At 34.4% G+C, this 24,602-nt stretch overlaps 1 protein-coding gene across 5 annotated transcripts in view; it reads right to left on the bottom strand.

Annotated features, from left to right (window-relative positions):
* The window catches only part of LOC124455229, a 118,933-nt gene extending 95,040 nt beyond the window's left edge, over window positions 1-23,893 (bottom strand). For 3 of the 5 annotated variants that reach the window (XM_047005921.1, XM_047005922.1, XM_047005923.1), the window contains exons 1-13: window positions 23,637-23,893; window positions 18,919-18,981; window positions 17,631-17,702; window positions 14,431-14,538; window positions 13,207-13,314; window positions 11,983-12,090; window positions 10,757-10,864; window positions 9,531-9,638; window positions 8,307-8,414; window positions 7,083-7,190; window positions 5,862-5,969; window positions 4,638-4,745; window positions 3,414-3,521 (exon numbers count right to left, since the gene is read on the bottom strand). In XM_047005921.1, coding sequence (XP_046861877.1) covers window positions 3,414-3,521; window positions 4,638-4,745; window positions 5,862-5,969; window positions 7,083-7,190; window positions 8,307-8,414; window positions 9,531-9,638; window positions 10,757-10,864; window positions 11,983-12,090; window positions 13,207-13,314; window positions 14,431-14,538; window positions 17,631-17,702; window positions 18,919-18,973 — 1,207 coding nt within the window. In that variant the 5' untranslated portion in view covers window positions 18,974-18,981; window positions 23,637-23,893. Of the gene's footprint in view, window positions 1-3,413; window positions 3,522-4,080; window positions 4,124-4,637; window positions 4,746-5,861; window positions 5,970-7,082; window positions 7,191-8,306; window positions 8,415-9,530; window positions 9,639-10,756; window positions 10,865-11,982; window positions 12,091-13,206; window positions 13,315-14,430; window positions 14,539-17,630; window positions 17,703-18,918; window positions 18,982-23,636 lie in introns of those variants that run through there. The other 2 variants (XM_047005924.1, XM_047005925.1) reach the window with 2 other exon arrangements.
* Window positions 23,894-24,602: the final 709 nt, after the last annotated feature.

Genomic DNA, 24,602 nt, shown 5'->3' with positions numbered 1-24,602 from the left:
CAATCATTGATTTTTTATCATTTTATCATCTACAATACCATTAGTTATGATAGCATAAAAACCCAGGTATCACCATAGAAGAGAGAATATATAGAAGGGCAACACGCAGGTGAAACGCGTGGCATATTTTCTGTACGCATGTTAGGTCTGCCATTTCTCTGGCCATTAACTTGACGCTGGCGTACTATGTAACAATATTTGAAAAGTACGATTTTGGGATAATAATCGCCTTATTATTTTTGGGATAATAATTTGTTGTAAGTTCCTTACTTTGTTAATAACTTGTTGTAAGTTCCTTACTTTGTTAATAACTTGTTCTAAGTTCCCTACTTTGTTAATAAATTGTTCTAAGTTTCCAATTCTGTTACGAACAAGCTCTAAGCTTAGACGTTCTTAAAGTCACCCTCAGGGAAATTATAAACGTTTATAAAGTGCCTACGTCACCCTCAGGGAAATTGTCTATTTAGCTAAATTTAAGTATTTTAAGAACATTTGCAATATATTTTATAAGTCGAAAATTTATCTTCCTTGACTTTGGGGGGTCTTTTGTTGGGTTTTTTCGTGTTTGACCGTGAGGTGCTGCGACTGGGTCTAGTTCACCGGACATGACGTACATTGGAAACGCTGCTTTTGAACGCTGTAGTTTATAGCGAAGTCAAGAAATTTATTTCTTATTAAACTTGAGTTGTATTGTGCACTTTGTTATTGAAATCACACTGCAATTCTTCACGTGTTTTTTTCGTGATACAAAATTTTTCAGCAAGGCTTTTTCATTTTGCGAGCGGATGCAGATGTATGAAGTTTTGATATAGCGAATAAGTTGAATTATTTTTCTCCTATAGGCAATTTTCAATTTGCATGTTATGTCATAGCAAAATGCTCTGCATTAAGTCTGTTTTGCAATTATTGGTGAAGAGATACGTACTAATAGACAAGACGGTAAGCGTAAATAATTGCAGGATCTAGCTACAACAATAACTGTAAAACGGGAAGATTTTACTTCGTACGGTAACTGCTCGATGGAAAATCCAGGCTGAAGACAGTTTGTTGTAACCATATTTTATATTTGTTTAAAGCTCTAAATGATCAAGGTCTTGATACTGCGTACAGTGCGTGTTTACGAGCAATAGAAAACATCGGATACGAATATTTAGATTTATATCTGATTCATTGGCTGTAGTAGCGCAACCAAACGCGAGGATCAATGTTGTAATCAATTAGAAGAATGGTGAAGTGAATATAAATTTATTTGACCAAATTATCCAGCAAGATCCTGTGCATACGCATGGCCAAGAAAGAATAATGCATGCATTGTACCATTGTAAATGTTTTCTGCATCATAATTGCGCCTGTCAAATAAATGAGAAAGAATTTACATACTTCACAAGGATTACACCAAAATGATTGAAAATAAGTAGAGTAAAATAATGGTCGTTGAAATTGATAAGAGAATTATAGCTTTATTTCATTGTGTATTATAGACACTGCTTCTGCCTACAAGAATGAAGAAGACATCGGAAAGCTTGAAAACATTGTTACCAAAATATGGTCTTAAAGATCTGACATATTCATAACTAGCAAGCTTGGTGGTGTCGAAAATATTGTCAATGATTGAAATATTTCTCTCCATTGGGAAATGTACCCTGACGCGCTGGTCGCTTGTAGCATTGTGATGTACATATTGCTGTCGGTGTGGCGATCTGAGAGACTAAGAATATTAAAACATTCAGAAATCAACCGAAAAAATAGGTGTATAATGTTTGTAAGTATTAGGACTATATAATGCGTTATTACTGTGGAGTGTACGGAATACAATCTCAGTATAATGGCAAACTCAGGCCGCCAAACCCGATCCAGTTTGAGATATTCACCTTCACATTTTGTTGGTCTGTTCTAGGACAATTTCAGATGTCGTTTTTTCGTGATACAAAATGCAAGGTTTTTCATTTTGCGAGCGGATGCATAAGTTTTGATATAACGAATCAGTTGAATTATTTTTTCCTATAGGCAATTTTCAATTTGCATGTTATGTCATAGCAAAACCGCTCTGCATTAAGTTCTGTTTTTGATAATTGGTGAAGAGAGACACGTATTCCTTAATAGACAAGACGGTAAGCGTAAGATGTGGCAATTGCTACAACAATAACTGTAAACGGAAGACGGTTTTGGTTTCTCTGCTCGATGGAAATTCTGAAGACAGTTTGTTGTAACCATATTTTATATTTGTTTAAAGCTCTAAATGATCAAGTCTTGATACTGCGTACAGTGTGTTTACGAGCAACAGAAACATCGGATACGAATATTTAGATTTATATCTGATTCATTGGCCTGTAGCAGCGCAACTTAAACGCGAGGATCAATGTTGTAATCAATTAGAAGAATGGTGAAGTGAATATAAAATTTATTTGACCAAATTATCCAGCAAGATCTTGTGCATACGTTCATGGCCAAGAAAGAATAATGCATGCATTGTACATATTGTAAAAGTTTTCGCATCATAATTGCGCCTGTCAAATAAACTGAGAAAGAATTTACATACTCACAAGGATTACACCAAAATGATTGAAAATAAGTAGAGTAAAATAATGGTCGCTGAAATTGATAACAGAATTATAGTTTGTATTTCATTGTGCATTATACACACTGCTTCTGTCTACAAAGAAACGCCAATGAATCAGATATAAATCTACATATTCGTGTCCGATGTTTTATACTGCTCGTAAACACGCACTGTACGCAGTATCAAGACCTTGATCATTTAGAGTTTTAAACAAATATAAAAATATGGTTACAACAAACTGTCTTCAGATTGGAATTTCCATCGAGCAGTTACCGTAGAGAAGTAAAACCGTCTTCCGTTTTACAGTTGTTGTAGCTAGATCCTTGCACTATTTACGCTTACTGTCTTGTATATAGGAATACGTCGTCTTCACCAATTACTGCAAAACAGACTTAATACAACTTAATAGGAGAAAAATAATTCAACTGATTCGCTATATCAAAACTTCATACATCTGCATCCGCTCGCAAAATGAAAAAGCCTTGCTGAAAAATTTTCTATCACGAAAAAAACACGACATCACAAATTGTCCTAGACAGACCAACAAAATGTGAAGGTGAAAAAATATCTCAAACTGGTACGGGTGTGGCGGTCTGAGTTAGCCATTATACTGAGATTGTATTCCGTACACTCCACAGTAATAACGCATTATATAGTCCTAATACTAACAAGCATTATACACCTATTTTTTCGGTCCATTTCTGAATGTTTTAATATTCTCAGTCTCTCAGATCGCCACACCGACAGCAATATGTACATCACAAGTGCTACAAGCGACCAACGCGTCAGGGTACATTTCTTTCCCAATGGAGAGAGAAATATTTCGATCATTGACAATATTTTCGACACTCACCAAGCTTGCTAGTTATGAATATGTCAGATCTTTTAAGACCATATTTTGGTAACAATGTTTTCAAGCTTTTTCCGATGTCTTCTTCATTCTTGTAGGCAGAAGCAGTGTCTATAATACACAATGAAATAAAACTATAATTCTCTTATCAATTTCAACGACCATTATTTTACTCTACTTATTTTCAATCATTTTTGGTGTAATCCTTGTGAAGTATGTAAATTCTTTCTCAGTTTATTTGACAGGCGCATTTATGATGCAGAAAACATTTACAATAGGTACAATGCATGCATTATTCTTTCTTGGCCATGTACGTATGCACAGGATCTTGCTGGATAATTTGGTCAAATAAATTTTATATTCACTTCACCATTCTTCTAATTGATTACAACATTGATCCTCGCGTTTAAGTTGCGCTGCTACAGGCCAATGAATCAGATATAAATCTAAATATTCGTATCCGATGTTTTCTATTGCTCGTAAAAAACGCACTGTACGCAATATCAAGACCTTGATCATTTAGAGCTTTAAACAAATATAAAAATATGGTTACAACAAACTGTCTTCAGATTGGAATTTCCATCGAGCAGTTACCGTACAGAAGTAAAAAACCGTCTTCCCGTTTTACAGTTATTGTTGTAGCTAGATCCTTGCAATTATTTAGGCTTACCGTCTTGTCTATTAAGGAATACGTGTCCTCTCTTCACCAATTACTGCAAAAAACAGACTTAATGCAGAGCGGTTTTGCTATGACATAACATGCAAATTGAAAATTGCCTATAGGAGAAAAATAATTCAACTGATTCGCTATATCAAAACTTTATACATCTGCATCCGCTTGCAAAATGAAAAAGCCTTCCTGAAAAATTTTGTATTACGAAAAAAACACGACATCACAAATTGTCCTAGACAGACCAACAAAATGTGAAGGTGAAAAAATATCTCAAACTGGTCCGGGTGTGGTGGTCTGAGTTAGCCATAATACTGAGATTGTATTCCGTACACTCCACAGTAATAACGCATTATATAGTCCTTATACTTACAAACATTATACACCTATTTTTTCGCTTGATTTCTGAATGTTTTATTATTCTCAGTCTCTCAGATCGCCACACCGACAGCAATATGTACATCACAAGTGCTACAAGCGACCAGCGCGTCAGGGTACATTTCTTTCCCAATGGAGAGACAAATATTTCGATCATTGACAATATTTTCGACACTCACCAAGCTTGCTAGTTATGAATACGTCAGATCTTTTAAGACCATATTTTGGTAACAATGTTTTCAAGCTTTTTCCGATGTCTTCTTCATTCTTGTAGGCAGAAGCAGTGTCTATAATACACAATGAAATAAAAACTATAATTCTCTTATCAATTTCAACGACCATTATTTTACTCTACTTATTTTCAATCATTTTTGGTGTAATCCTTGTGAAGTATGTAAATTCTTTCTCAGTTTATTTGACAGGCGCATTTATGATGCAGAAAACATTTACAATAGGTACAATGCATGCATTATTCTTTCTTGGCCATGTACGTATGCACAGGATCTTGCTGGATAATTTGGTCAAATAAATTTTATATTCACTTCACCATTCTTCTAATTGATTACAACATTGATCCTCGCGTTTAAGTTGCGCTGCTCCAGGCCAATGAATCAGATATAAATCTAAATATGTGTATCCGATGTTTTCTATTGCTCGTAAACACGCACTGTACGCAGTATCAAGACCTTGATCGTTTAGAGCTTTAAACAAATATAAAAATATGGTTACAACAAACTGTTTTCAGATTGGAATTTCCATCGAGCAGTTACCGTACAGAAGTAAAAAACCGTCTTCCCGTTTTACAATTATTGTTGTAGCTAGATCCTTGCAATTATTTACGCTTACCGTCTTGTCTATTAAGGAATACGTGTCCTCTCTTCACCAATTACTGCAAAAAACAGACTTAATGCAGAGCGGTTTTGCTATGACATAACATGCAAATTGAAAATTGCCTATAGAAGAAAAATAATTCAACTGATTCGCTATATCAAAACTTCATACATCTGCATCCGCTCGCAAAATGAAAAACCCTTGCTGAAAAAATTTGTATCACGAAAAAAACACGACATCACAAATTGTCCTAGACAGACCAACAAAATGTGAAGGTGAAAAAATATCTCAAACTGGTCCGGCTGTGGCGGTCTGAGTTAGCCATTATACTGAGATTGTATTTCGTACACTCCACAGTAATAACGCATTATATAGTCCTATAACTTACAAACATTATACACCTATTTTTTCGGTTGATTTCTGAATGTTTTAATATTCTCAGTCTCTCAGATCGCCACACCGACAGCAATATGTACATCACAAGTGCTACAAGCGACCAGCGCGTCAGGGTACATTTCCTTTCCAATGGAGAGAGAAATATTTCGATCATTGACAATATTTTCGACACTCACCAAGCTTGCTAGTTATGAATATGTCAGATCTTTTAAGACCATATTTTGGTAACAATGTTTTCAAGCTTTTTCCGATGTCTTCTTCATTCTTGTAGGCAGAAGCAGTGTCTATAATACACAACGAAATAAAAACTATAATTGTCTTATCAATTTCAACGACCATTATTTTACTCTAGTTATTTTCAATCATTTTTGGTGTAATCCTTGTGAAATATGTAAATTCTTTCTCAGTTCATTTGACAGGCGCAATTATGATGCAGAAAACATTTACAATAGGTACAATGCATGCATTATTCTTTCTTGGCCATGTACGTATGCACAGGATCTTGCTGGATAATTTGGTCAAATAAATTTTATATTCACTTCACCATTCTTCTAATTAATAACAACATTGATCCTAGCGTTTAAGTTGCGCTGCTCCAGGCCAATGAATCAAATATAAATCTAAATATTCGTATCCGATGTTTTCTATTGCTCGTAAACACGCACTGTTCGCAGTATCAAAACCTTGTTCATTTAGAGCTTTAAACAAATATAAAAATATGGTTACAACAAACTGTCTTCAGATTGGAATTTCCATCGAGCAGTTACCGTACAGAAGTAAAAAACCGTCTTCCCGTTTTACAGTTATTGTTGTAGCTAGATCCTTGCAATTATTTAGGCTTACCGTCTTGTCTATTAAGGAATACGTGTCCTCTCTTCACCAATTACTGCAAAAAACAGACTTAATGCAGAGCGGTTTTGCTATGACATAACATGCAAATTGAAAATTGCCTATAGGAGAAAAATAATTCAACTGATTCGCTATATCAAAACTTTATACATCTGCATCCGCTTGCAAAATGAAAAAGCCTTCCTGAAAAATTTTGTATTACGAAAAACACGACATCACAAATTGTCCTAGACAGACCAACAAAATGTGAAGGTGAAAAATATCTCAAACTGGTCCGGGTGTGGTGGTCTGAGTTAGCCATTATACTGAGATTGTATTCCGTACACTCCACAGTAATAACGCATTATATAGTCCTTATACTTACAAACATTATACACCTATTTTTTCGCTTGATTTCTGAATGTTTTATTATTCTCAGTCTCTCAGATCGCCACACCGACAGCAATATGTACATCACAAGTGCTACAAGCGACCAGCGCGTCAGGGTACATTTCTTTCCCAATGGAGAGACAAATATTTCGATCATTGACAATATTTTCGACACTCACCAAGCTTGCTAGTTATGAATACGTCAGATCTTTTAAGACCATATTTTGGTAACAATGTTTTCAAGCTTTTTCCGATGTCTTCTTCATTCTTGTAGGCAGAAGCAGTGTCTATAATACACAATGAAATAAAAACTATAATTCTCTTATCAATTTCAACGACCATTATTTTACTCTACTTATTTTCAATCATTTTTGGTGTAATCCTTATGAAGTATGTAAATTCTTTCTCAGTTTATTTGACAGGCGCAATTATGATGCAGAAAACATTTACAATAGGTACAATGCATGCATTATTCTTTCTTGGCCATGTACGTATGCACAGGATCTTGCTGGATAATTTGGTCAAATAAATTTTATATTCACTTCACCATTCTTCTAATTAATAACAACATTGATCCTAGCGTTTAAGTTGCGCTGCTCCAGGCCAATGAATCAAATATAAATCTAAATATTCGTATCCGATGTTTTCTATTGCTCGTAAACACGCACTGTTCGCAGTATCAAAACCTTGATCATTTAGAGCTTTACACAAATATAAAAATATGGTTACAACAAACTGTCTTCAGATTGGAATTTCCATCGAGCAGTTACCGTACAGAAGTAAAAAACCGTCTTCCCGTTTTACAATTATTGTTGTAGCTAGATCCTTGCAATTATTTACGCTTACCGTCTTGTCTATTAAGGAATACGTGTCCTCTCTTCACCAATTACTGCAAAAAACAGACTTAATGCAGAGCGGTTTTGCTTTGATATAACATGCAAATTAAAAATTGCCTATAGGGGAAAAATAATTCAACTGATTCGCTATATCAAAACTTCATACATCTGCATCCGCTCGCAAAATGAAAAAGCCTTGCTGAAAAATTTTGTATCACGAAAAAAACACGACATCACAATATGTCCTAGACAGACCAACAAAATGTGAAGGTGAAAAAATATCTCAAACTGGTCCGGCTGTGGCGGTCTGAGTTAGCCGTTATACTGAGATTGTATTCCGTACACTCCACAGTAATAATGCATCATATAGTCCTAATACTTACAAACATTATACACCTACTTTTTCGGTCTATTTCTGAATGTTTTAATATTCTCAGTCTCTCAGATCGCCACACCGACAGCAATATGTACATCACAAGTGCTACAAGCGACCAGCGCGTCAGGGTACATTTCCTTTCCAATGGAGAGAGAAATATTTCGATCATTGACAATATTTTCGACACTCACCAAGCTTGCTAGTTATGAATACGTCAGATCTTTTAAGACCATATTTTGGTAACAATGTTTTCAAGCTTTTTCCGATGTCTTCTTCATTCTTGTAGGCAGAAGCAGTGTCTATAATACACAATGAAATAAAAACTATAATTCTCTTATCAATTTCAACGACCATTATTTTACTCTACTTATTTTCAATCATTTTTGGTGTAATCCTTATGAAGTATGTAAATTCTTTCTCAGTTTATTTGACAGGCGCAATTATGATGCAGAAAACATTTACAATAGGTACAATGCATGCATTATTCTTTCTTGGCCATGTACGTATGCACAGGATCTTGCTGGATAATTTGGTCAAATAAATTTTATATTCACTTCACCATTCTTCTAATTGATTACAACATTGATCCTAGCGTTTAAGTTGCGCTGCTCCAGGCCAATGAATCAAATATAAATCTAAATATTCGTATCCGATGTTTTCTATTGCTCGTAAACACGCACTGTTCGCAGTATCAAAACCTTGATCATTTAGAGCTTTACACAAATATAAAAATATGGTTACAACAAACTGTCTTCAGATTGGAATTTCCATCGAGCAGTTACCGTACAGAAGTAAAAAACCGTCTTCCCGTTTTACAGTTATTGTTGTAGCTAGATCCTTGCAATTATTTACGCTTACCGTCTTGTCTATTAAGGATTACGTGTCCTCTCTTCACCAATTACTGCAAAAAACAGACTTAATGCAGAGCGGTTTTGCTTTGATATAACATGCAAATTAAAAATTGCCTATAGGGGAAAAATAATTCAACTGATTCGCTATATCAAAACTTCATACATCTGCATCCGCTCGCAAAATGAAAAAGCCTTGCTGAAAAATTTTGTATCACGAAAAAAACACGACATCACAATATGTCCTAGACAGACCAACAAAATGTGAAGGTGAAAAAATATCTCAAACTGGTCCGGCTGTGGCGGTCTGAGTTAGCCGTTATACTGAGATTGTATTCCGTACACTCCACAGTAATAATGCATCATATAGTCCTAATACTTACAAACATTATACACCTACTTTTTCGGTCTATTTCTGAATGTTTTAATATTCTCAGTCTCTCAGATCGCCACACCGACAGCAATATGTACATCACAAGTGCTACAAGCGACCAGCGCGTCAGGGTACATTTCTTTCCCAATGGAGAGAGAAATATTTCGATCATTGACAATATTTTCGACACTCACCAAGCTTGCTAGTTATGAATAAGTCAGATCTTTTAAGATTATATTTTGGTAAGAATGTTTTCAAGCTTTTTCCGATGTCTTCTTCATTCTTGTAGGCAGAAGCAGTGTCTATAATACACAACGAAATAAAAACTATAATTGTCTTATCAATTTCAACGACCATTATTTTACTCTAGTTATTTTCAATCATTTTTGGTGTAATCCTTGTGAAATATGTAAATTCTTTCTCAGTTCATTTGACAGGCGCAATTATGATGCAGAAAACATTTACAATAGGTACAATGCATGCATTATTCTTTCTTGGCCATGTACGTATGCACAGGATCTTGCTGGATAATTTGGTCAAATAAATTTTATATTCACTTCACCATTCTTCTAATTGATTACAACATTGATCCTCGCGTTTAAGTTGCGCTGCTCCAGGCCAATGAATCAGATATAAATCTAAATATTCGTATCCGATGTTTGCTATTGCTCGTAAACACGCACTGTACGCAGTATCAAGACCTTGATCATTTAGAACTTTAAACAAATATAAAAATATGTTTACAACAAATTGTCTTCAGATTGGAATTTCCATCGAGCAGTTACCGTACAGAAGTAAAAAACCGTCTTCCCGTTTTACAGTTATTGTTGTAGCTAGATCCTTGCAATTATTTACGCTTACCGTCTTGTCTATTAAGGATTACGTGTCCTCTCTTCACCAATTACTGCAAAAAACAGACTTAATGCAGAGCGGTTTTGCTATGACATAACATGCAAATTGAAAATTGCCTATAGGAGAAAAATAATTCAACTGATTCGCTATATCAATACTTCATACATCTGCATCCGCTCGCAAAATGAAAAAGCCTTGCTGAAAAATTTTGTATCACGAAAAAAACACGACATTACAAATTGTCCTAGACAGACCAACAAAATGTGAAGGTGAAAAAAATATCTCAAACTGGTCCGGCTGTGGCGGTCTGAGTTAGCCGTTATACTGAGATTGTATTCCGTACACTCCACAGTAATAATGCATCATATAGTCCTAATACTTACAAACATTATACACCTACTTTTTTCGGTCTATTTCTGAATGTTTTATTATTCTCAGTCTCTCAGATCGCCACACCGACAGCAATATGTACATCACAAGTGCTACAAGCGACCAGCGCGTCAGGGTACATTTCTTTCCCAATGGAGAGAGAAATATTTCGATCATTGACAATATTTTCGACACTCACCAAGCTTGCTAGTTATGAATAAGTCAGATCTTTTAAGATTATATTTTGGTAAGAATGTTTTCAAGCTTTTTCCGATGTCTTCTTCATTCTTGTAGGCAGAAGCAGTGTCTATAATACACAATGAAATAAAAACTATAATTCTCTTATCAATTTCAACGACCATTATTTTACTCTACTTATTTTCAATCATTTTTGGTGTAATCCTTGTGAAGTATGTGAGTTCTTTCTCAGTTTATTTGACAGGCGCAATTATGATGCAGAAAACATTTACAATAGGTACAATGCATGCATTATTCTTTCTTGGCCATGTACGTATGCACAGGATCTTGCTGGATAATTTGGTCAAATAAATTTTATATTCACTTCACCATTCTTCTAATTGATTACAACATTGATCCTAGCGTTTAAGTTGCGCTGCTCCAGGCCAATGAATCAAATATAAATCTAAATATTCGTATCCGATGTTTTCTATTGCTCGTAAACACGCACTGTTCGCAGTATCAAAACCTTGATCATTTAGAGCTTTACACAAATATAAAAATATGGTTACAACAAACTGTCTTCAGATTGGAATTTCCATCGAGCAGTTACCGTACAGAAGTAAAAAACCGTCTTCCCGTTTTACAGTTATTGTTGTAGCTAGATCCTTGCAATTATTTACGCTTACCGTCTTGTCTATTAAGGATTACGTGTCCTCTCTTCACCAATTACTGCAAAAAACAGACTTAATGCAGAGCGGTTTTGCTTTGATATAACATGCAAATTAAAAATTGCCTATAGGGGAAAAATAATTCAACTGATTCGCTATATCAAAACTTCATACATCTGCATCCGCTCGCAAAATGAAAAAGCCTTGCTGAAAAATTTTGTATCACGAAAAAAACACGACATTACAAATTGTCCTAGACAGACCAACAAAATGTGAAGGTGAAAAAATATCTCAAACTGGTCCGGGTGGGGCGGTCTGAGTTAGCCATTATACTGAGATTGTAATCCGTACACTCCACAGTAATAACGTATTATTTAGTCCTAATACTTACAAACATTATACACCTATTTTTTCGCTTGATTTCTGAATGTTTTATTATTCTCAGTCTCTCAGATCGCCACACCGACAGCAATATGTACATCACAAGTGCTACAAGCGACCAGCGCGTCAGGGTACATTTCTTTCCCAATGGAGAGAGAGAAATATTTCGATCATTGACAATATTTTCGACACTCACCAAGCTTGCTAGTTATGAATATGTCAGATCTTTTAAGACCATATTTTGGTAAGAATGTTTTCAAGCTTTTTCCGATGTCTTCTTCATTCTTGTAGGCAGAAGCAGTGTCTATAATACACAATGAAATAAAAACTATAATTCTCTTATCAATTTCATCGACCATTATTTTACTCTACTTATTTTCAATCATTTTTTGTGTAATCCTTGTGAAGTATGTAAATTCTTTCTCAGTTTATTTGATAGGCGCAATTATGATGCAGAAAACATTTACAATAGGTACAATGCATGCATTATTCTTACTTGGCCATGTACGTATGCACAGGATCTTGCTGGATAATTTGGTCAAATAAATTTTATATTCACTTCACCATTCTTCTAATTGATTACAACATTGATCCTCGCGTTTAAGTTGCGCTGCTCCAGGCCAATGAATCAGATATAAATCTAAATATTCGTATCCGATGTTTTCTATTGCTCGTAAACACGCACTGTACGCAGTATCAAGACCTTGATCATTTAGAACTTTAAACAAATATAAAAATATGTTTACAACAAATTGTCTTCAGATTGGAATTTCCATCGAGCAGTTACCGTACAGAAGTAAAAAACCGTCTTCCCGTTTTACAGTTATTGTTGTAGCTAGACCCTTGCAATTATTTACGCTTACCGTCTTGTCTATTAAGGAATACGTGCCCTCTCTTCACCAATTACTGCAAAAAACAGACTTAATGCAGAGCGGTTTTGCTATGACATAACATGCAAATTGAAAATTGCCTATAGGAGAAAAATAATTCAACTGATTCGCTATATCAATACTTCATACATCTGCATCCGCTCGCAAAATGAAAAAGCCTTGCTGAAAAATTTTGTATCACGAAAAAAACACGACATTACAAATTGTCCTAGACAGACCAACAAAATGTGAAGGTGAAAAAATATCTCAAACTGGTCCGGGTGGGGCGGTCTGAGTTAGCCATTATACTGAGATTGTAATCCGTACACTCCACAGTAATAACGTATTATTTAGTCCTAATACTTACAAACATTATACACCTATTTTTTCGCTTGATTTCTGAATGTTTTATTATTCTCAGTCTCTCAGATCGCCACACCGACAGCAATATGTACATCACAAGTGCTACAAGCGACCAGCGCGTCAGGGTACATTTCTTTCCCAATGGAGAGAGAAATATTTCGATCATTGACAATATTTTCGACACTCACCAAGCTTGCTAGTTATGAATATGTCAGATCTTTTAAGACCATATTTTGGTAAGAATGTTTTCAAGCTTTTTCCGATGTCTTCTTCATTCTTGTAGGCAGAAGCAGTGTCTATAATACACAATGAAATAAAAACTATAATTCTCTTATCAATTTCATCGACCATTATTTTACTCTACTTATTTTCAATCATTTTTTGTGTAATCCTTGTGAAGTATGTAAATTCTTTCTCAGTTTATTTGATAGGCGCAATTATGATGCAGAAAACATTTACAATAGGTACAATGCATGCATTATTCTTACTTGGCCATGTACGTATGCACAGGATCTTGCTGGATAATTTGGTCAAATAAATTTTATATTCACTTCACCATTCTTCTAATTGATTACAACATTGATCCTCGCGTTTAAGTTGCGCTGCTCCAGGCCAATGAATCAGATATAAATCTAAATATTCGTATCCGATGTTTGCTATTGCTCGTAAACACGCACTGTACGCAGTATCAAGACCTTGATCATTTAGAGCTTTAAACAAATATAAAAATATGGTTACAACAAACTGTCTTCAGATTGGAATTTCCATCGAGCAGTTACCGTACAGAAGTAAAAAACCGTCTTCCCGTTTTACAGTTATTGTTGTAGCTAGATCCTTGCAATTATTTTCGCTTACCGTCTTGTCTATTAAGGAATACGTGTCCTCTCTTCACCAATTACTGCAAAAAACAGACTTAATGCAGAGCGGTTTTGCTATGACATAACATGCAAATTGAAAATTGCCTATAGGAGAAAACTAATTCAACTGATTCGCTATATCAAAACTTCATACATCTGCATCCGCTCGCAAAATGAAAAAGCCTTGCTGAAAAATTTTGTATCACGAAAAAAACACGACATCACAAATTGTCCTAGACAGACCAACAATATGTGAAGGTGAAAAAATATCTCAAACTGGTCCGGCTGTGGCGGTCTGAGTTAGCCATTATACTGAGATTGTATTCCGTACACTCCACAGTAATAATGCATTATATAGTCCTAATACTTACAAACATTATACACCTACTTTTTCGGTTGATTTCTGAATGTTTTAATATTCTCAGTCTCTCAGATCGCCACACCGACAGCAATATGTACATCACAAGTGCTACAAGCGACCAGCGCGTCAGGGTACATTTCTTTCCCAATGGAGAGAGAAATATTTCGATCATTGACAATATTTTCGACACTCACCAAGCTTGCTAGTTATGAATATGTCAGATCTTTTAAGACCATATTTTGGTAAGAATGTTTTCAAGCTTTTTCCGATGTCTTCTTCATTCTTGTAGGCAGAAGCAGTGTCTATAATACACAATGAAATAAAAACTATAATTTTCTTATCAATTTCAACGACCATTATTTTACTCTACTTATTTTCAATCATTTTTGGTGTAATCCTTGTGAAGTATGTAAATTCTTTCTCAGTTTATTTGACAGGCGCAATTATGATGCAGAAAACATTTACAATAGGTACAATGCATGCATTATTCTTTCTTGGCCATGTACGTATGCACAGGATCTTGTGTAGAGCTTCCTTGATTTTGAGTGAGAAAGTGGATTGATCAGTGTCGATGATTTTAAAACAGGAAGGTGAGAATTTGTTTTTACATGAAGGAGAGGCTTGAAGATGTTTGTAGATAGTGGAGTTTTTGTCTGTGTGAGTATGTTCCTTTATCCTGGTAGATAATTGGCGAGAAGTTTCACCAACATAGCGGGAATTACATCCCGCACATGAAAATTGATAAACTACCATAGATTTGGAAAGTTCGGGAAGTGGGTCTTTAAACGAAAATAAAGATTTTATTTTAAAAGGTGTGAAAATAAGTTTAACGTCAATGTCAGTGCAGTAGCGTTTAATGATTTGTTTGAGTTTGCGTTGTGTGTGTCGTGAGTAATCACCTATGTAAGGTAGTTTGAAATAACGTTTATTGTCAGGTTGTTGTATATCGTTAGTGTTAGTTGTGGCGTTAGATGAGTCAGTGCTTATCTTGTTGTCCAAATAGTGTTGTATAGTGTTGTTGATGAAATGAAAAGGAAAAGAATTACGTTGGAGAGTGAATATTAGTTTCTTTAAATCACGTTGAAAGCCTATGTCCGTGTTGTTAAGTTTCCGTGCTCTGTCGGTCAGTGTTCGTATCAGTCCAATTTTGTAATTTAATGGTGTGAAACTAAAAAAGTTAGTCAGTACTCCTGTATTTGTTGGTTTATGGTACGTAGAGGTCATACAGTTTTCATGTGATTTAGTTAGTAAGATGTCAAGAAAGGGTAACTGATTGTCTTGTTCGGTTTCGTATGTAAAGTTTATGTTTTGATGTTGTTTGTTGATGTATTCGTAAAAGAGTAATGCTTCGTCTGTTATGAAAAATACAAAAAATGTCGTCAACCTATCTGCGGTAAAATAAAGGTTTGTTGTTGCCGTAGTTATTTAACCAGTTTCGTTCGTGAAAACCCATGAAAATGTTGGCTAAAATGGGTGCCAAGGGTGAGCCCATACTTACCCCGTCGATTTGGTCGTAGTACTTACCGTTAAATAAAAAATGAGTCTCAGCTGTAGCGATGTTAAACAATTGTTTTAGTTCTGTTCTGTTCATTTTGAATGTAGGATTGTTGGTAAAAATTAAATCAATAGCAATGTCTATGGTTTCGGTCAGTGGTATGTTGGTAAAAAGGCTTTCAACGTCAAAAGAAATAAAGAATTTGTCATGTGGAGCGTTAGTGTTAAAAGATAAAAAATCATCGGCAAAACTAAAAGAATCTTTAGCAGAATGGTCATTAGCTATTAGGGGTTGGAGTAAAGAGCTGAGGTATTTGGCTAATTTGTAGTTATATGAATTGATTGAAGAATTTATACCTTTTTACCAACATACCACTGACCGAAACCATAGACATTGCTATTGATTTAATTTTTACCAACAACCCTACATTCAAAATGAACAGAACAGAACTAAAACTATTGTTTAACATCGCTACAGCCGAGACTCATTTTTTATTTAACGGTAAGTACTACGACCAAATTGACGGGGTAAGTATGGGCTCACCCTTGGCACCCATTCTAGCCAACCTTTTCATGGGTTTTCACGAACGAAACTGGTTAAATAACTACGGCAACAACAAACCTTTATTTTACCGCAGATAGGTTGACGACATTTTTTGTATTTTTCATAACAAAGACGAAGCATTACTCTTTTACGAATACATCAACAAACAACATCAAAACATAAACTTTACATACGAAACCGAACAAGACAATCAGTTACCCTTTCTTGACATCTTACTAACTAAATCACATGAAAACTGTATGACCTCTACGTACCATAAACCAACAAATACAGGAGTACTGACTAACTTTTTTAGTTTCACACCATTAAATTACAAAATTGGACTGATACGAACACTGACCGACAGAGCACGGAAACTTAACAACACGGACATAGGCTTTCAACGTGACTTAAAGAAACTAATATTCACTCTCCAACGTAATTCTTTTCCTTTTCATTTCATCAACAACACTATACAACACTATTTGGACAACAAGATAAGCACTGACTCATCTAACGCCACAACTAACACTAACGATATACAACAACCTGACAATAAACGTTATTTCAAACTACCTTACATAGGTGATTACTCACGACACACACAACGCAAACTCAAACAAATCATTAAACGCTACTGCACTGACATTGACGTTAAACTTATTTTCACACCTTTTAAAATAAAATCTTTATTTTCATTTAAAGACCCACTTCCCGAACTTTCCAAATCTATGGTAGTTTATCAATTTTCATGTGCGGGATGTAATTCCCTATATTGGTGAAACTTCTCGCCAATTATCTACCAGGATAAAGGAACATACTCACACAGACAAAACTCCACTATCTACAAACATCTTCAAGCCTCTCCTTCATGTAAAACAAATTCTCACCTTCCTGTTTTAAAATCATCGACACTGATCAATCCACTTTCTCACTCAAAATCAAGGAAGCTCTACACATTAATAAAACTAATCCCGATTTAAATATCCAAGTTCACCACTACAACACTATATTTACTTTATAATAATATTTTTTGTTATAAGTTCTTAATACTTATTTTTCTTTTCCTTTTTTGTAATATATTTTATATTTAGTAACTGAATCATAATCCTATTCATTGTAATTAATTTATTCATATCATATTACGTATCATATTACTTAACACTAACCACTCTGCACTGAAGATAGCATTCTGATAATGTCGAAACATGTTTGCTCTCAAAAAAATCGTCGTTTTTCTCAAGGACTTATAATTACTTTAAACAATAATTTTCACTGCCACTAGTAAGCAAAAAAGAATGCACACTACAATTTGACACTGCAAAACGGAATAATTCAAAGAATTGATAGAGATACCGCTTTTAGTAGAAGATATGTTGAATGGCATATCAGTTGAAAATCTTGTCATTGAGGAACATGATGTGGGAACTAAAACAGAAGTATACGTAAACATAATAAGGTTTATTTTTGGAATTCTTTTTGCTTAGGAACTTTATGCATACTTTTTACAATTGTTTACTCTAATTATTTTTAGTATAAAAATACATCCTGTTGCCATCACATGCAAGGACAAAAAATTGAGTTTTGTGACAGTTATCACAATGACACGATACTTCAAGCTAGCTCAGAAAACTAACCAAGTAAAATTCATAATTGTGAATTTTATATTGAGCAATTAAGCAAATTTGACAACTTAATTCCATCATTTGTTTTTGGTGCTTAAACTAATGAGCTGGTGATATTCACATATTTTATTTTAAGAAAAGTTCTTAAAAAAATGTTTAAGAAAACCTTTTTTCACGAACTTTATTACCTAAAACAATCACATACAATGCAAGCACAACCAAAAAAATGCACAGTTTAACGATGAAAAACGCTGAAAAAACATTAGAAAGTTATTATTTCTAGAAGTAGAATTTCTGGGTAGCTTTATAGTTGAAAATGCTGTCGGCATTAAACGTGATCTAGAAGCTAGAACAAAAGCAAAAATTTTTTTAATTCGCAATATCTTTGTATCGTTTTGAAGATGCCATACTTTAAACCATGGGTCTGAAAAATTAATCGGATCATATATTTCAAAAAAGTTGTTTCGTTTAAACAATAATTTACATATAAAGATCATGAAAACGGCAACATGTATAATAAAGATGAAGAAGTACCAAGCCACATGAACAAGTACCAAGCCACAAAACAATGAGCCTAATGAATAAAATCAAAGCTTACCAACGATATACACATTGACATTCCTCGAATAGCGTTTCATTGTGGTATGGATGATTAGGGTATATTCCCCATTGTAACGTGTATCTACATTTTTTAGTTCTAAGATTGATGGCTTATAAACGTGAATTTCTAAGTTTGAATAAGGATGATAATATACAATTCCTCCATGATCATGCAAGTCTGCAAGTCTTTTACGGGAAGACGAGCCATGGGGAGTAAAAAGCCACATCCGATATATAATTGGGTATGAAACTTTTCGTCCTGGTACCACAATAAATATAACGTCCACGTTATATTTATTGTGGTACCAGGACGAAATAAGAATGTTTTGTTCTTATTTAAAACTGTTATATTTCCTGTAAACAGAAGAGTATTTTTGCATCAGAAGTCAAGAAAATTAAAATTATTTGATTTATAATACCTTTGCAAAGAGAAATAAAAATTGTAAAAAAAACAATTGCAGTTGCAGCTTTCATTGTTCTTCCTAAAACGAAATAGTTTTTGCTCAAAATTATATGTAGCATTTTAAGTATCTTTTAAAAAAACAAATGTTTTTTGCATAAAAATCAAACCAAACTAGCTAAATAGTTAAGATTTAAATCAAATATTGCCATGATTGAGGGATCTAACGGTCTATATTGCTTGAATGGTTTTGTGTTGATAATCTTATTTGATTTGAATAATCCTGGACATAATTCAGGCATTTCCATTATTACTCATTACCTATAAAACCATTGTTTTTTTTTCGGGCGTAGACAATTTACAAGAGGTTTTTTGCCTACAATCTTAACTACTAGGTTTAAGCCACATATGAGTTAATCTAATCAAAAACAATTTATATTTTCCTGAGTCTGTTTATCGGGATCCAAGTAAGTGGGGTTATTTTTATGAATTAGAAGAAGGTCAATATATTAAATTAAATTATATTCTGCGAGAGTTAAGTTTGCTTGAAGAAGGTAACTATAAAACATTCGGAGAACATTGTCAGTTTTATACTTATCACATAGAAAGTTTTCTTCTCAAAGATATGATACTAAAGGAAATGCATATGATAGACTTTGACGCTGTTTAAAAATAACTTTTTTAAAACGATTTGAAATCGACGTTGTGCATAGCACATAATATCAGGATATATGGAAGTATTATATTCAGAAAAAATTTAATTGTAAATATACAGTTACTTAATGTCATGCTTTGATCATTATAACAAGAATTGTGATATGTGCTTGCTTTTTCTTTTATTCTAGAAACAGATAAAATGCTGGCAGTAATGCTGGTATGGACAAAAATACCTTGTACTGTGTTACGTGAAATGAGTAAAAGTGCGGTTGACAAATGTTTTTGCAATTGCTGACCTTTCACCTTTTTGAATACAAGTACATGTAATGCTGTGAATGTCACCCAACTGACGTATGCTCAAATTTCATAGCAAGAACTTCCCGTAAAAATGTGCACAAAATACAACTCAAACTCTGACTCTTTCTCTTAGCGGCTAGCACTCGGTATACATCAGTATTCTATAGCTGTAATACAACGAAAGTTTTCGGCAGAACTTCGTCACTTTATCTGCTGTTTGTTTAAGATTTGTATGTTTTTGCCGTATATGCAAGCTGTGCATCTAAAAATTTATGTGGGCAGACAAAAGAGTAGTTGCAAATTTAAATTATAAGTTACTATGCAAACTAGGCTTTAAAAACAGTATTATAACACTAAACGCACAGAAAAAAACAAAAGATCAACAAACGTTTTAGCGGCAACAACTCAAAAACTACAATTTCAAGGTTGTAAAACTAACTGCAGAAATTAAACGACTGAAACTTTGATAGATTCAGAAAATAATTCGACAAGTCAAGGCCAACTGAACAACTATATCGTATCAAAGATAGTTTGATAAAAGACTATTCAGCTCAAACTAAGCAAAAACGCGGCAAAATTGATAAAACATGTTTTAATTAAAATACAAAGAAAAAGAGACCTTACTTTCTACTTTCGGTAACTCCTCCAAGATCTTGTTTCCAAATAATGGCAACATGTACAAGTACTGATAAATTATGAAAGTCAATATTTACTTTACACTTGATACTTTCATTTGTGAGACAGTGAGTTGAAGTTTCAGACGTTTTCGTGACTTTTATAGAATATTTCTTCTTTAATAGCAATCAACGTTTTTCGCTTTGACAAACAAACATGCAGGAGTTGTCGACAGCGTAAAGATAAAACTTAACATATATACACAAGTTAATTCACCCAAACAGATAACAAATGTTGACAACTGACGAGTTGTTTGCCTAAATGCAAAGTTTCTAAAACAGTTCTTTTCCGAACTCTTGATGTTTTCTTTGTTTTGTCTGTTTAGTATTTTCTCGGTTTTATCTAGGGTTTCGTGGTTTTTATTTGGTTTCAGTCCATTCGCTATGGCAATTGCTCTCTTTAAGGCGATATTCAAATTTGTCACCACGACAAAGTCCCTGTTTTACAGATTGGGATGATGTGTTGCCTAAGAGCGTGAAAGAGAGTTGGGAGAGGTGGCAGAGAGATGACATTGCCTAGGTAAGGAAAATCCTGCAGATTTTGGGTAAGGAGGAGTGTTGGTAAGAGAGTTGAAAAATAATATATTATAGTGGTCAAGACCATCTTGGTTGCGTGCGTAGTAGTCCCGAATATTATCCTATTGCAGTTATCCTATAGGATAGTTTTGGTGTTGTTTGTAGTATTTTTGTCTTTTTTCTTTAGTTGTGAGTATATGATGGGTATGTCGATATGTCTTTTTATTGTGTCGTTGTCTTTACTGTACCAAGCTTCTTTAAATTTGCGTGCGTGTTTAGTCTGTGCGCGTCCGAGTACTTTAGTTTCTGTCCAGTCGAATGTGTGGTTGTTTCCGTGCGTATGTTCTGCCGGTAGTGAGTTCGGATCTCGTCGTTTTATGGCGTTTTTGTGTTCTGTGAGTCTTGTTTCGATTTTCTTTGATGTTTGTCCTATGTATTGCTTTGAACACTCTTTACATGGTATCATGTAGATCGCGTCAGTTGTATCATGAATTGTTGTTTTGTCTTTATGTTTGGTGAAACATGATTTGAGTTGATGTCTGATGGTGTGAGGTGAATTTTTGACTAATGGATACAGGATGTTATAAAGATATTTTGAAAGTTCATACGTAGGTGATCCTGAAAGTGATACGATAGGTCGAAGTGGGTTGTTTTCTTTGTGGAATTTTGGTAGTCCGTAGAATTTGGCGGTGGATGCGTCATTAGGTCGGATTCTTATGTAATCGTCTTCGGTCAGTTTCTTTTTGTCTTTTAGTTGTTTCAGTTTCTGGTTTATGCGGTTGGTGGTCGTTTTGCTGGGGTCTGCGTGGAGAAGTTCGTAGGTGGTGGTGTCTTGTAGGAGGATTTTGGCTTTGTCGATGTATTCTGATATGTCCATGATAACTGTTTTGCGTCCTTTGTCAGCTCGTAATATGATTATTTCGTCGTCGTTTTGTAGGTATTTAAGTGCTCGTAGTTCTTTGTTGTTTTGGTCTGTTAAGTTGGTGTACTTTAAAGCTGATTCCAGGTCGGCAACGTAGTCAAGTTTCATGTTTGTAAATGATGATCGTCCAGGTTAATAAAGTCCTGAGAAGGACTGTTTTTGTTGTTGTTGACTGACGTTTCGACAACCTTAGCGGTAGTCATCTTCAGAGTCTACCGCTAAGGTTGTTGAAACGTCAGTCAACAACAACGAAAACAGTCCTTCTCAGGACTATACCAACCTGGGCGATCTACATTTACAAACATGTAACGATACTCCCGGGTTCGAGCCATTTACTTTAAGTTCGTCAAGTTTGTTCGCGTCTTTGAAGTTGTAATGTAATCCTTTGTTTAAAATTTTAGTTTGCTGTGCAGTTAGTGGTTTGCTCGAGATGTTTGTGACAAATTCGTTTGTGTTAGGATGGAGTTGTTTGTAAGATCTGGATTCTTGTAATTTTCGATGAACATACTTATGTGTATTTTATGTGTATTTTATTTATGTATCTTATACATATTTATGTGTATTTTAAAATTGCCATTACCATGAACTAAAGGAATGTCTCTCATGTTAATTAAAAATCATTTTGCCTCCAGAATGATATACAATACAGTAAAAAAAAAGGGAGGGTTCATTCCTTACGACACATAAGAGCAAAAAGACTGTTTATGCTTGAATCAGTAATAAAGAACTGCTTTTTAATCAATGAATGTAATAAGACAAATCAATAACAAAATTTGGCTAAATAAACTACCAAAATTCAACTAAGCCTGAGACTGTCCTTGGAACAGAATTACTGCCATCGTTAACATATAAATATTGAATTATTTTGTCATCCAAATATTGTAAAAACGACCAATTTCACCGTTTCGTCTTTTTACTCTTATTCCTTTTCTTATGAATCTGCACTTGTATACTTCGTATAACATACAATTAAAACGTACGTACTTCGCAAGTATTCTATCCAAACTTTAATCGGCCGGAAGTTTGTCTTGTGCATGGTGCATATTCAAAGAGTTATCACAATTAACTTCATCCGACGGAAAACCAATATGGGTACATGGAAGTCATAACGTTTAACTCGAAATTCAAACATCATATCATCATAGTGAATAAAACCAAACGGCTCATTTAACGCTTTGTCTTTGTCGAAGCGTTTAGACTAAAAATGTTTACTTTATACGGAATGTCAGTTGTCTTATGTTTCAGCATCGTTTCTTACTTTTGATGAAAAAATATGACTTGTACAAACAAAATTTGCCTTTATGGAAATATTATTCTTGTGATATCCTTTTACGCAGAATTATAATATATATAAAGATTCACTTTAATATGGTAAAAAATTATCATCGATTTCCACTCAATGTACTACCTTTCTTCTTAGGTACTTCATTTTCAAAAGCACAAACAAAAGCATTTTAACTGAAGAAATGCTTAATGATTTTTCTCACAATTTGAAATTCAAAATCGCCATTATTTTCGTACTGCGAATTCAATGAACGGCGGATGGCGTCTTCCAAGTGGTATGAATACTTAAGCCAACACCTTACAGCAAAACAATCTTTTTTCTTAAGACTTACAACAGCAAGTACGCATGTGCATTAACAATAAAACAAAATACGAAATGTAACTTACCCAGATATTTTGGCTTGTTTCTTTGGCTGGTTTCTTGTTGCTTGTCTCTTGTATTTTATACGTCGTCAACAGCACAATGAAAATGCCCTTATTTAATATTTATTTTCGTAGATATTGAGACGAGAGCTAAAGTGTGATCTTCTGAAGTGCTTGATCGGTCTTTTAGCAACTAAACCAACAAACTGAACATTTAACAGCTCAAGTAAGTAAGAAACATGTTCACTTTCGAATGTTCAATTACTATTACTAAGCAGTTTGCATTGTGGAGTGTATATTTAAGGTCATGTGACAATAGTATCAATTTCAAAAACAAATTCTGATATTCATAAAGTTCCTATGGAAATAAGTACTTAAAGGCAAATTAATTGCAAATCACATGAATACATTTTAAAATGTTTGTTTTACATTTGTCTGTTTGCATTATTGCTGTTTTGTAAAGAAATAAAAGATGATTGTGTTTGCACTGGCTTAGTTAAGTCGAGGAGACGTTTATGAGAACTATCAAGCGGGTAAAAGGTGCAACGGTCGACAACTCGACCTTCGGTCTCAAGCTTTCACTGATTTTCTCTCAAGTTTTCCTAAGTCTCCTCAGTTTGTATAAGTCTTTAAATAAAACATAAATAAGTCAGAAAACTATGTAGAGACAGGCAGACTGAGGTCAAGTCAAGGTCTCCAAAAAAGTATTCCTAAAATTAAAATGTTGTGTATTGAAATGTTCAAAAGATGAAAGGTCTATTCCTTTGACCATCCTGTGCAAACATATATTTTATATATTTTTGAAAAACAAGATGAGAAGAGCTATGACTTGTATAATGGTAACAATACCATTATCCAGACAGGACACAGTAGTTAGTGGAACTGAGGAAGGTGGGACAAACCTGATAAGGAACTGTTTCGTTACACAACGTGACTGGGCAGATTAAGCAAAAGTTTCCGGATCTCGTGGTGTGTGGATAATGTTTTTGT

Source organism: Xenia sp. Carnegie-2017, unplaced genomic scaffold, assembly GCF_021976095.1.
Source record: "Xenia sp. Carnegie-2017 unplaced genomic scaffold, XeniaSp_v1 HiC_scaffold_30, whole genome shotgun sequence".
NCBI lineage: Eukaryota > Metazoa > Cnidaria > Anthozoa > Malacalcyonacea > Xeniidae > Xenia > Xenia sp. Carnegie-2017.
This window is presented reverse-complemented; position numbering and strand designations above follow the sequence as displayed.